Source organism: Cheilinus undulatus, linkage group 2, assembly GCF_018320785.1.
Source record: "Cheilinus undulatus linkage group 2, ASM1832078v1, whole genome shotgun sequence".
NCBI classification, from domain to species: domain Eukaryota; kingdom Metazoa; phylum Chordata; class Actinopteri; order Labriformes; family Labridae; genus Cheilinus; species Cheilinus undulatus.
Window position 1 is genome coordinate 6760253 of NC_054866.1, and position 14528 is coordinate 6774780.

At 39.9% G+C, this 14528-nt stretch overlaps 1 protein-coding gene across 1 annotated transcript in view; it reads right to left on the reverse strand.

The window, feature by feature from the left end:
- Window positions 1-1334: 1334 nt before the first annotated feature.
- The window catches only part of pid1 (phosphotyrosine interaction domain containing 1), a 77341-nt gene continuing 64147 nt past the window's right edge, over window positions 1335-14528 (reverse strand). The window contains exon 3 of the mRNA XM_041803012.1: window positions 1335-11378. Coding sequence (XP_041658946.1) covers window positions 10878-11378 — 501 coding nt within the window. The 3' untranslated portion in view covers window positions 1335-10877. The remainder of the gene's footprint in view (window positions 11379-14528) is intronic.

Genomic DNA, 14528 nt, shown 5'->3' on the forward strand with positions numbered 1-14528 from the left:
GTCGTGCTTCACATGTGTGCTGACTTCCTGTCAGAGCGTTATCTGGTTAAACACTCCATTTGTTCTAAAACACAACATCTTTGTGTTTATCCTTCCACACGCACCGCAGCGAGGAATCATCAGTTAAAATCAGACAGAGATGGAACCCTCCATCCATAGACTTCTTCTCTGAGGTCAGGTTGTGGTGGCAGCGGATGGAGTGAACTTATCCCAATGCCCCTCTCTCCTCAGGTCCAAGATAATTTCATTCTCAGAGGAATCAAAATAGATTAATACAAGAAATGTGTGAGGAGGACTGACTCCTGCAGGATCTGATTTTCATCAATCCTCTTACCCCTGCTTCACCAGGGTCGGGTCACAGTGGCAGAAGGCTAAACCATCAACCCTGACATTCATCCCCCCAGCAAAGTTTACCAACTTTTTCTGGAGGACCCCCAGGCGCTCCAAGGCCAGAAGATATTTAACCCCTCAAGTGAGTTCTAAGTCTACCCTGGGGTCTCACTCCAGTTTGATGCAAGGTAAAATAGTTTTTCCTGCTGGTTTGGGGTACCTGTCAGGGAGAAGATGAAACGGGCAAAAATAACAGAACATTTATTTTAAATATATTGAAACAGAGTACCCTTCACTTTGAGACACATGGAATGTTTTATAACTTTAAAAGGATGACATTCTTCAACGGCAAGAAAGCTTTTAAGGTTGCCTTCTTCTTCAAAGGCATGGAATGGAATGTAAGATTAGAGGATGACATCATCCTCAAAGGCAAGGACTGAATGTTTTATAAGCCTTAAAAGGTTATCATCTTAAAAGGCAGAAATGGAATGTTTTAGATGCTTAAATGGATGATATCTTTTCAGGCAAAACTGAATGCTTTTAAGCTTTAAAGGAGGACCTTTAAGGTCAAGGGTGGAATGTCTTACAATCTTTAAAGGAAGATATTATCCTTAAAGGAAGGATGGAATGGTTTATATTGAAAGTATGACATCATCTTCGAAGACAAGGAGGGAATGTCTCATTGGCTTCAAAGGATAACACCCTTCAAAGACAAGGATGTAATGTTCTTTAAGCTTCATCATTCTCAAAGGGGAGGATGGAATGTTTTATACACTTTAAAGGATAATGTCATCCTAAAAGGCAAGAATGGAATGTTATTTAAGCTTTAAAGGATGACATCATTCTCAAAGGGGAGGATGGAATGTTTTATACACTTTAAAGGATAATGTCATCCTAAAAGGCAAGAATGGAATGTTTAAGCTTTAAAGGATGACATCATTCTCAAAGGGGAGGATGGAATGTTTTATACACTTTAAAAGATGATGTCATCCTTAAAGGCAAGGATGGAATTTTATATAAGCTTTAAAGGATGACAGCATCTTCAAAGACAAGGAAGGAATATTTCATGGGATTCACAGAATGACACCCTTCAAAAGGCAAAGTTGGAACATCCTAAAACTTTAAAGGAGGGCATCATTCTTAAAGGATGGAATGTGCTATAAGCTTTAAAGGATGTCATCTCCAAAGAGAGACGACAGAATGTTGGTGGCACAAGGAATGTTGAGGTCTGTAACTCTTCATTTTTGCCAAATAGCAGGCACCCTTCAAACCTGAGGCACCTGGAGCAGTCTGCTCCCAAGGAGTGGGCCAAAACACCTGCAACAAAATATTAAGTTAAGGGTGCCATTTATTTTGTCCAGTTATTTCAGTGACCACTGTGGGGTCTTCTCTCTTCAACAGGGCACCAACTATTTTGTCCGTGTGTGATCTAGAACTGTCTGCTGTGTATAACTGCTCTTTGTAACTTTTTAAACTGTGCTGCTGCCCGTCTTGGCCGGGACAATCTAAAAAGAAATGTTTAATTACAACAAGGTTTTTTTCATGGTTAAATAAAGGCTAAATAAAAAATAAAAATAGAATATGATTAGGATATGATTGAATAAATAAGAATAAAATGAAGAAACCGTCAAAGACAGACAGACTCCACGATGACACGCAGCTCTTGGTAAATACTTTATATGCAATCGTTTGTTGATCTTTGCAAACACTGTATAGAAAACACTTAAGGTAACATCTGTGGAACATTTAAAGCGCGTCTGAGCTCAGACAGACATGACACAGTAATCTACAGCCCCGCCCCCCTCAGGCCTGTCCATACACACGCCTCATCATGCCTCCCACATACAAACACTTCACACATGCACACGCACACACCACCTCTGTCAGGCTCTGCACTTCGATTTCACAGTTATCGTTATAACACTGTTTCTGTACCGTACCAAGGTTTCTAATTATTTCAGATAGCTATCCACAGTTATGCTGTAATATTTGGAGAGTGATACATTTGTATTTACAGAAGCTTATTCAGCAAAAATCAATATGATGTGTATGTTCATATGTATATTTCTATGTATGTTTGAGTGTTGTCTAGAGCCAGAACCGGATCACTCAGATTGAATCAGTCAGTACGTTTACATGCAGTCAGAGAAAGTCGAGTTATTGTGTCAGTGTGACTACAGCTGGACTCTGAAATACATGTTAACATGTCACACATCTGTATAATATGGTTAGAGCTCCATTTACCCTTACGTGTATGCAGTTCATTCAGACCCAAACTACAATAGATGTATGGAGCATGCTCAGTCTAAACATCCGGCTTTGGATAAATGCTTAGTGTTGAGGTCTGCCTTGAAATAGTTCCCAACCTCTTTACTTAGAATGGATGAGTGGGAAATGTTTTAAAATTCTGACCTGGAACTGTGAAAGAGTAAGAATAGTTTAGTGGGACTGGAAAAAAAACTCCTGTTTCACCTTTTAGTTTGCAAAGCATTCTCCCTTTCTTTTATTACTAAAAGACCTTTAAATTCGGGGTGGGAGATATAGAAAAAAAAATAATTTCAGTCCGTAAACTAACATTGTTCAAGCATTTATCATTGTAACATAACATGTCAGGTGTCCAGCTTTGACTTAAATCTCTCCTCAGGAATATTTTACCTGCAGAATTTGAGGAGTGATGACATGACATCTTAAACCCCCGTGGGAGCCTACAGGAGGTTGCTGGGGTGGAGGAGGGTTAAAAGTGAGAGCGCAGTACTGACTCAGGGAAGAGTTGGCAAGTGCAGAGCAGAGGAGACCGGAAATCCTGCAGCTAAAATAGACCTGTGAATTAGGAGTGGGTGTCATGTGATCACATGATTAAAATGCATGTCAGGTGTGAATCATTAGCTCAAGTTGAAAAAACTAAAATGAAGCACAGCCTGAACCCGCTTCATTTTATATGGCCAGATCACGATCTTGATTCTTTTTCATTACAATTTTCTGACTAATTTTTAAAAACTATTCTCTCATTTATAATTCACTACCTTTGAGACACAAAAGTAGCTTAAGATATTTTAGTTAATTCTCTACTTTGAATACTTGGCATAGTCGTGAACAGCTTAAAACATGGCTTTTTGGTAGCATTTCTCTACGCAGAAATCATTAGTTGCCCCCAAAGGGAAGTTCTCTGCTGCTGTGTGGCGTCATCTGCAAAGAAAGTATTACAGGGTTTCACTCATTCTTTTTTCACGAAAGGTAATCTTCTAGTGGAGAGGTGAAAACACTAAAAGAGCAAGACAACATTGGCTCTTACAATTTAAATGACAAGACTTAATCTGTCTCTGTTACACCCTCCCTTCCTGACTGCAATGAGTCTGATCTCTGTCCAGTTTACGATGCTATCGAGATTATAAAAAAACAGTTTGCAAACTTTGAGCTGTTTGTGCTTATAACTGTATTTTTTCACCCTGATGTTTCTTTTTTTTTCATTGGTCACATATATGTGATTCTAGAGTTTGTAAGCTTTGGCTAATTGTTTATTATTTCTTCATGATTTAAGATCATCCCAAAACCCTTAAATGAAGTATGAAATAAGTGTTTATCATGATTTCACTTTATATGTGCAAATCTAATTTTGACAACCACAGAGCAGGCAAATCCCTGTGCCCCTCCATGGGGGTCTCAGACCCCAGGTTGGGAACCAGTCTTCTGGGGTTTGGCATCTCACTGGTACTAAAAGTAAAGCATAGTCCTAATGAAGCTGGAACCATGGCTCAACTTTACTGGTCACCTATACTGGGACAAAGACAGTACTCCAGTAAAAGGCCCTAATGAAGCTGGAACCATGGCTCAACTTTACTGGTCACCTATACTGGGACAAAGACAGTACTCCAGTAAAAGGCCCTAATGAAGCTGGAACCATGGCTCAACTTTACTGGTCACCTATACTGGGACAAAGACAGTAGTCCAGTAAAAGGCCCTAATGAAGCTGGAACCATGGCTCAACTTTACTGGTCACCTATACTGGGACAAAGACAGTAGTCCAGTAAAAGGCCCTAATGAAGCTGGAACCATGGCTCAACTTTACTGGTCAAAGACATCTCCACCACACCCAATCTGTAATACATCCTACCTGTACATAACAGTTTGTAAATACTATTTATAATTTATAAGTTGAAGTTTTATATTACACATTTTTGTATTTATTAATGCTCTTGTAACACTACTTATTTGTCCTCCATTTCTATTGTGTTATTGTCGCCAATGGCGTGCTTTGTCCACAATACTTTATGCTGCTGTAAAATGGAATTCCCCCTTGTGGGACTAATAAAGGGATGTCTTATCTTATCCACTTAAAGGTCCTAATAAAGCTGGAACCATAGCTCAACTTTACTGGTCATGTTTACTGGAACAAAGACAGTAGTCCAGTTAAATGTCCTCATGGAGTTGTAATTGTCTCTCGACTTTACTGGTCATGTAAACGTACTGAGTGATGGCTCCTTCCTCTGGTAACATCCAGTCTCTTCAACAAAATCCAGTTAGAAATGAAGGACCTGTGGAGCTTCGATGAGACTGTCCCTCACAATGGAGACAATCAGAGATAAGCGACGTGAGCAGCAGAACAGAGCGACTGTCCCTGACAGCATGAAGAGATCGCTGGAGACTGGAAGGTGATGGTTCAGGTGCTCACATCATGTTGGATTCATCGTACCATCATCAGGAGCCGAGTGCAGTAGCTGGTCAGCTGGGTTTAATGTTATAACAATAAATCGGACAGTGAGCCAATCAAAAGGCTCCTTTTTATCAGATGAGCTGTTTGAATAAACAAGATGAATCCTCCCAGGATCATGGAGCTGTCTATGCCATGCTTGGGCTACAACCGTTCCCAGTTAGATTCAGTGTAAATTACAGCTGAGAAGTCAGTCATGGCTAAACCAGACATTTAAGGATTTAGGCTCAATCTAAACACAACTCCTGCCCATCCCACAAATCCATTTTTGGATATTTAGCTTTATTTTTGTCACATTTAGAAGATTGATCACCAGCATTAGGGACAACTGTTCAACGAATATCTAATCAGCCAATCACATAGGAGCAACCTATGCATTTAGGCATAAGGCCAAATCACCCTAAGCCCCTCCCACTATCCCTTTGAAGTGTGTGTTCACATCTAGGGATAGAAGTCAGAGTCAAAAATCATGAGACAAGCTGTTTCCCAATAGATTCAGAAAGTGAAAACCCCATTCATTTTCTCTATAGTGGATTTGATTATTAGCCTTTATAATCAGGATCATCCAAGCTAGACTGACCAGGAACTACCTGAAGGTGAAACGATGGTATATGCTACTGTAGAAGACAAAAGTTTGCAAGATATCGAACTTGTTTAAAGAAAGATATAGCTTATTTGCAATCTTGGCCAAAACTACTACAATACCCACAATGCTTGAGTGTTACTGTGATATCTCTGATTGGTGGGGTCTCTGATTACCATGGAAATGTTTGAGTCCATGAACGAAGGCTGTCAATGTAAATACTGTACCATGGATTGTTACTGAGGTGTTATCGCACCGTGACATTTTGATATCGTTACAACCCTACTGTCGACTGTTGATGACGACAAAGAATGCCCCCGCAGCAAGAAGCAATAAATACTCAAACTTTGGCATCATACATTATAACTTCATACATATTTACTAAAATGAAGATAAGTGCTGAAAAGCGGTACATACATGGTTTGAAAGCTTGAGAAGCTACCGTAAACAACAAATAGAATGAATTGCAATGGATTGTGGGATATGTAGTTCCGTACTCTTTGTAAAGAAATACCGTATGTTTGCAGTGTTGTACTATTTTCGAAATGCTTTGTTTTTCACCCAATCCAGTGTTAAATAGTCATGAGCACTCAGGGAGCTGGTTAGCTTGGTTCATGCATTGAAAGCATTGTAATAAGTTTTTTACGAAGATTTGAATGGCGATTTTACTTCCAGAACCAGAATCACTGAGAAAGTGGATCAGCACTATTGAGTGTTATAACTGTTTATGATTAGGGGAGCAAAGACTGTTATGTTTTCATCATGTCGATTTTGTGTTTTGATTCAAAAAAAAAAAAAAAAAAAAGAAAGATCAAAGAACAGAGCACTGGTGATGTAACCTTATTTTAGCTTCTTTACGTGTAACTTCAAAGCCGCTGCTTTGAATAAAAGAGTGTGACATCACCAGTGCTCTGTTCTTTGATCTCTTTCTTGATTTGTTTTTCTTAGCTGAGCATAAAAGCAATATGATGAAAAACAAATAGTTTTTGATTTATTCAAATCTTCATGGAAACAAAGAAAACATTTTTGATTATCATTTTATTATGAACTGCCTGAAAGAGCCAAGAGCGTGTTTTTTTTTTTTAACGTTTTGTTTCTCTATTTCCAACAGTAATAAGGAAAACAGATTGTTTCTTGGTTTCGGCTTTCTTTTCATTTCAAAAAAAAAAAAAAAAAAAAAAAAGCTTTGGCTGTAATAAAAAAAAAAAGAGAACACTGACTTGTAGGATGTCGACTTACTGGGAAATCTCAAACAGAGATTATCTAGAGGCACACACCAAACTGAGTATTATGGGAAATCTCCTAGAATGCCTTCAGAAACATCTGCAAGATTTTAAAATAATGCATTATGGTTCCAAGCATTTTTAAAAAACCCTTGTTGTAGAAATGTCTGGTTTGGTTGTCTCGTCTGTTTCTATAAATGCTGTCGTTGACGTATCAGGAACTTGAATGGTCGTCCCATGTCATAGGAGAAGACTTCAAGTGGGTTAGGGGTAAAACTGAGAAGTGAGACTGAGGCTAAGAGTCATTACTTCTTTCTTTAAGTACAAAAATAGTTCCTGGGGTTTTAATACTATACAACTTTCACTGCCCACATACTCATGCACATCTGGATTTGCATTTAACAAAAGGATTCAACGACAGGTCGTGTCTTTCACAGACCTCCACAAGTGTTTTGTGATGCCCCCCATGTTTACCAGTGGTATTGCTAAGTTTGGTCTGTATGTATAAGCTTTGAGAGAACCTACCAAACTCTAATGATGAAATGAATACAGCAGCTCCATCAGTACTGGGATGTGTTTTGAAAATAGAGGATGAAGGGGCCTAAATGCCAACTTTATGAACGCCCAGCTGGTGCACTCTGCTCCCGAACACCTGATGTGATATCATGGACAAACATCTTCAGACGCCGTCACCTTCAGACTCTCATGACTTTGTTTCACACCAGATCAAATGGTCACAGTACCATGTCTGATTTTTAAAACACCTCTTCTAGCATAGAAAAACGGATCCTTTCATGGGCAAGACAAGGCTTTACCTCCAGTTAATCACAACCCCCCCATAATCCTTTTTCATACTTACTCACATGTACATTCATTAACACTAAGTACAGGAGAAAGCCTTTACACCTACACACAGAAACAAATAACAAACAGGTAGGCACGCACACAACGCCACGCATACGCTGAGACCTGGGTAAGAGACCAAACCAATGTGAGAGGAAAAGTGAGGCACATTATCCCACAGGCACAATCCAGCCTGAATTTGGTTTACTAAACAGCTGAAGTCAGACGTGGCTGGTTCTGGAGAACCTGGAGAGACGTCCAGGCTTTAGCCTGGTGAGAACTTTTCCAGACGTTAAATCTTTGACGGTACTCTACACATCGTCTGAATCTTTAAGTACCTATGAGACAGAGACACTTGACCCCATCTATACCTTGCGTTGACATCCGTTTTGGGCATTTGGTTACCAGGTAGTCACCCTTACGTACACATGGACACACATCAGTGCATACTGTAGTCGCTAAGTTTTGATTTTAGGGACTTTTTGTACACGTCACTTACATTAAAGCACATTCTCACTTAATAATACGGTTTTATTTAAAATTGAACTAATTTGAAGAGTATTTTTTAAGATCATGGATGAGATACACCACTTTAAATCATTTTGAATTTCTCTGTTTTTTTTTGTTTTGTTTTGTTTTGTTTTTGCAAGTCCCTCTTCAGAGGGATTCAGGGGTCCTGATGCCCACTTTGGGAAACACTGATCCATGCTACCAGTATTTTCTTTTCTATCCTAAATATTCTAAATTATTTGAGACTCTGCAGTCTGTCATAGTTGTGTTAATGTCTCTGAAGGCTTACCTTTTTTACGATGAAGGCGTAAGCAGTATAGTAGAATGTACAATGAAGTGTCACCAGTTAATCCAACAACAGTCAAAGTTTAACACCGATGTAGTACATTAAATAAAATAAATGATTGAAAAGGTGGCTTTTCATTGATCTTCTCTTTTGTTTCTTCAAAGAATTTCAACATTGGGTATTTAAAAAACTGTAAAATGGGATTTTAGTTTAAATTAAATTAAAAATTTTAAAGTTATGTTTTTATGTTATGTTTTAAAAATTTATTATAAATGAAGACTACCAGCCTGTTAAAAGAATGTGGCTCCTTAACGTCTGTATATATGCTCAGACTAATTAACGATTCCAGTGATATGTCTCAGCTTAGTAATTAGAGCCAGTGTTACGGCCCCAAACTGGCTCTTCATTTGGTACAATTCTGGCCTTTTTATGACTATTTCACGGCGAAAGGGAAACAAAGTACAGTGGCTCTTAAACAGGAGCTGGCTCCTATCATTCACAAAAAAAAGACGCAGTTCTTAGAACTGGCTCTTTGGTAAACTACACCTTACTGCTCATGTTAACTGTCTTATGTTGGCAACTTTTGGAAAAAGTTCTAAAAGTTGCAAACTAAAGCCTACAAAATGGCAAAAATTAAGGGGGAAAAGCCACCAACATCTCCAGCTTCACCAACATTTCTTCCACTTCCTTTGAAGATGTCATCCTTTAATAGGCTTCAAAAAGGTGATGTCATCTAAGTTTAAAATTGCTTTCTATCAACCAAAAGTTGCCCACTATGGCCTATTGTTTGGCAAAAAGGAAAGAATAAAGCAGCCAACATCCCAGCTTCACCAACATTCCATCCACTGCCTTTGATGTCATCTTTTGATACACTTCAAAAAGGTGATGTCATCAGATTTTTAAAAAACAAAACAAAACAAACAAAAAACCCTTTCTATCATTTCCAGAAGTGGCCAACTATGGCCTACTGTTCAGCAAAAATCTTTAAAGGCTTTTTATATGCCTAAGAAAGATGATGTCATCATAGTTAATAATAAAACATTTTATCCTTTTCCAAAAGTTGGCAAATGAAGCCCACAATTTGGCAAAAAAGGAGGGAAAAAGCTTCTAACATCCCCCAGCTTCACTGACATTCCGTCCACTGCCTTTGATGTCATCCTTAAAAGCCTTTTATATGCCTAAGAAAGATGATGTCATCAAAGTTAATATCAAAACATTTTATCCTTTTCCAAAAGTTGCCAACTAAAGCCTACAATTTGGCAAAAAAGGAGGGAAAAAGATGCCAACATCCCAAGCTTCATCTACATTCTGTACCACTGACTTTTATAATGCCATCCTTCTATGCCTTTAGAAAGATGATATCATCAAAGTTTATAAAACATTCTGTCCTTGCCTTTCACATGCAGACCTATCTAGTACCCAGTTATCCCAGAATTCTTCGCAAAATAGTATAGCAAGGTGCCCTTCAAAAGCATGTTTATGACATGAGGGAGAAAAGCTGTTAAAGAGACACTGCTAGCCTCTTAGCTCATGGCTAATTGGCTCCCCCTTCACACAGCATGTACCTAAGTAAACCATGGGGGCCCTCAAAGCCACAGAAATGATGTTAAGGCTGATGTTTAAATAAGAAATTGAGCTTTCATATCAGGTTGCCACCAATGCCTAAAACGGATGTTAATGCCAGGTATAAACGGGGTCAGTAACAGAAGCTCTGGCTCCATGGTCCACATGAGAACGAGCCATGATGGCAGATCATTTAAGGGTTGGACTCAGAACCGTAGTTTTGACCTGATAATGCTTAAAGACTTAGCTTTTCTTTCACATCCTCGTTCGCTTTTACCGAGGTCGAAGGCATTTTAACAATGATTGATGAAATTAAACATTTAAAGAATTTATGTGCTCCAACAGTCTCATAAACTCTGCATTAGGACCCAAACAGGTCACAGGCCCGTCCTCACAGGGCGGCAACAAGTAGTCATGAGAGGAACACGATTGACCGTTTGTTGTTTCCCGGATGAAAAAAAAACCACAAACAGTGAGTCTGTTTGACAGTGGTTGGAAATAGAAAGGTTGAGTCAATCTCTTGGGGCATTACATAGGTGCTTGCGGGGCCCCCTGTGGGTTGTTAGGGGCCTTTAATAGTAGGTGGCAGCACTTTGCTATCCCTGTATGTAAATGTAAATCTTAAGGAACTCCTTCGTTCATCTATCTTCAGATTATTGAACAGCTACGTCATTATCCTGGGCCTGATGGATCACTGGGTCAGTTCATTTTGTTCTGAATTGGTAACAGAAAAGTGATCGAACGAGCGAGAGAGAAAGAGAGAGAGAGAGAAGGTCATGGGTCCATCCTTCCAGTCACCCCTGAATCTGATTGGATGGGGTCAGTATCAGATCAACCGTCATCTGGCGTTGAGTCTTCAGGGGTGGACGAGTCCTCAGCAAAGTCGTCTGAAGAGCCACTCTTGTGGATGCGGCCGTCGCTGCGCATACTGTGGAAAGTCTTGCGGAAAGCCTCCATCATGGAGTGTGCGAGCTTCTTGGCCTCCAGCTTGCTCTCACACTCCACTGCGTGGCAGTCCATCTGGAAGGACAGGTCGTCATTGATTTCCCTGTAGATCCAGGCGAAGACGTTGGGTCTGATGCTGTGGTCGGCTGTGCAGTAGGCGATTCGTGCCACCTGATAGGTGTCCATGGTTACTGAGGCCTCGCCGTGCTCGTCCAGGTGGTGCAGACGCACCTGGAATGGCCGGATCTCCAGCAGAGAGCTGCCTCCAGGGCAGGTGCCTTGCTGTTGAGCGAGGGCACGACGTTCAACCAGGCCCACCACCGCCGACTCCGTGCAACCTGACAGGAACTGGGTTCCAGAAATTGTCACTTTGCCCAGGTAAGTCACCTGCAGGTAAGAAGACACAACATATAGAATCAGACTTCTCTCTCCAGAACAGATGGAAGTATGTAGCTGGCAGCATGTTCACAGAGATGCTTTAACAGGAGGTTTTCAGATCAAAAACACCTGAATATGTAGAAAACCATGACATGCCTCTTTGAAAGACGCTGGCCTTATCTAATCCTTGCCGTACTAAAAGAGTCCTGCTTCAGGATTATAAATGTAAAACAGGACTGAGATTCAAAACATGATTTCATGAAATATCAGGAGCTGAGAAAGAAACAGGATAATGACGTTAATGATCCATCTGTGCCTTCTAAAAAACACACTGCCCCAGGAATGAAATTGCAAATCCAGGTCACCATCTGACATCAGCTGAGACCCAGAAATTACCATCAGAGCCTGTTTAAAGAGTATACAGAGGCATAAAGAGAGACAGCAAGTCTCTGATATATACTAGGTACAGCTCTTAAATGAGACTGGGGTTATGAGGAAAAAATCACATGGTCCACATTCACACTGTTATATATTAAAGGTCACATATTTTACCCCTTAAGACAAGTTAATATTGGTCTCAGAGTTCCCCAAAACATACCTGTAAAGTATGTTACTGAAAAAAACACTCCAGAATTGGATTTTTGCATGTCTAAAAACCTTTCAGCCCTGCTCAGAACGAGCTGTTTCTGTGTTCGTGGCTTGAAATGCTAATGAGCTGTCTGGCTCCACCCCTGGCTCCACCCCCTCAGGAAATAGATGTGGCTCTCCTGAGGAGGACAAAACTGTCTTCCAAGTGGGGAGGGCCAACCGAACCTGGGGGCGGGGCTAACTCCCCACATGACATCATGAGGGGAAACTCTGAGAACAGCTTGTTTCAGCACACTTTTTCTGAAAGGTGGAGAAAGAGAGGGGGGAGGGAATGGATTTTTCTAAATCTTGGGAGGATTGTGGACAGGCCATAGGCACATCTTTTTTGTTTGAAAAGGTGGATTGCATAATATGTGACCTTTAAAGGTTGGGTATTAAAACACAGCTGCTGTAAGTTCCCAGTAAGTTACGCCTGTAGTCTGCTAGCTACTGACTGAAGTGTACGTTTTTGCTGAGGCATCAGAAAATGATTAGCTTAAAAGTTGAGTTGGGATTCAGATGGTCTAGTGGTAAAGGCACGCCCAATGTATGCACATGGTGGGGGTTCAAGCCTGGCCTGTGGCTCCTTTCCCACATATCTCTCCCAAACTCTCTCATCCCTTATATCTGACTCAAACCACTGTCCTCTTTAAATAAAAAAGGAATATATATATATATATGTATATATGTATATATATATATATATATATATATACAGGAAGAGGAATGAGGAATTTCAAACTGAATTCACCTTTTAATACCCAAATTTGAACATTCAACCACTAAAACTCATTTTTCTCTTCAGGAATGCAAGTAAATAACTCTAATTTGACATATTATTCAGGGAATAATAACGTGGTTTAATATTTTTTCAGGTTTTTTGTAAATCAGTAAATTTGAAAATTCATGGATAACAATAATAATTCTATTTAAGCATTAAAAATATCATTTGGGTTAAAGAGCTTCTACATATTGGTGTATTAACCATTGCAGAAACATAAAAAATGATTTTGGTAATTACCAATGCTGTTAATTTAGGGCAGCTGCGGCATAAACCTTACTTTGGGTGGTGGTCTAATAAATTTGCTAAGTATATATATATATATATATATATATATATATATATATATATATATATATACGATAAAGGTGGAAAAATCCCAGCAAATCGAGTTTTCTTTCTATTTTAGATTATAAATGAACTCAGTAAAGAACATGGAAAAAAAAAATCACTGCAGACTAATTAATTCCATGTTCAGCATCCGTCTTTAAGAAATTCAGCCCCAAAGGAGAAGCTTTTATTTTTTATTCTGGGGTTAATTTAAGGCTTTTTCTCCTTTTCTGTGGTCAGCGTGCTGACAGGCTGAAAGCTGTGTTCAAGCTACTTCCTAAAACAAGAAAAAACCCAGCAGCATGTTGAGCTGCGGCTGCATCACAGAGCGTAGAATACCATAGTAATGACACTGCATACCAGGAGAGTGATAGACTGAGGAGATGGAGAGGGATAAGAGCAGAGAGAGGGAGGATGGAGGAGGAATGAAGCTGGAGTTTTTTATGGGATGGTGGCCAGCTGGAGAGCAGTCCGGGAATAATGGCTGACTTGTGCGCTTTCTCAACATGGTGTTCTCTACAGCGTTATAAAAATACACAGAGGGGGAGCCTGCTACGAGTCAAACACTCAAAGACTTTTCACTCCTGTCTGTGTTTATACTAAGGGCAGGCGGCGGGGCCGCTCGCCACTCTAAGGTCATTACAGCCGGTGGACTGAAGCACGCATGGAAGGAGATAACATGAGTGCTGTGAGACTCCTCCGGGAGACAGGGATCAGTTACAGAGAAGTTGTGGCCAGTGTTCATGGTCAAACCCTGACATATCTCAACCTTATCTGTGGACTTACTCTCCAAAGAAATGTCAGTTAGTGCTTAAATTTTATTGGTCTGACAGCAGAGATGACACAAAACAAGTTGCTGCTCATCATCACTTCATCCGACCACTTCTCTTCTTTGACATTTTGAAGTCGATAGTCATCCAATGATCCTGCCTTCGTTCACAGTTTTTAAACTGAAAGGAACCTTTCAAAGAAGGCATAGAGGTTCAGTCAGTCCTGCGGTTCACCAAGGTCTCAGTTAAACAGGAATTAATCAGTATTTTCACAACAGGCATGGTTGTTTTATACCGTGCCCACACATGACTGACCCCACCCCACTGGTCTGCTTTTACATCAGCAACATCGTTCCATGCTCGGGCACAGCTCTGTTTGTAGTAATGATGCTCTGATGTATCAGTTAAACATCATTATCAGCCAGCCGTGTTGGGAGGTGTTACATTTAAAACTTGTTTAATTACTGCGTTACCTACCTAATCATTAAAAATACTTCTGCAGCACTAAAATAAAAACTCTTCAACCACTTACTCCACTTGTTGGTTACTGGAATGGCACACAGCCGATGGCATGTCTGCCTTTTTTATGACTACTGTCATTCTACAGCCTAGTTTATGGCCAATAATCTGAAATGGTTTATTCATTTGAAA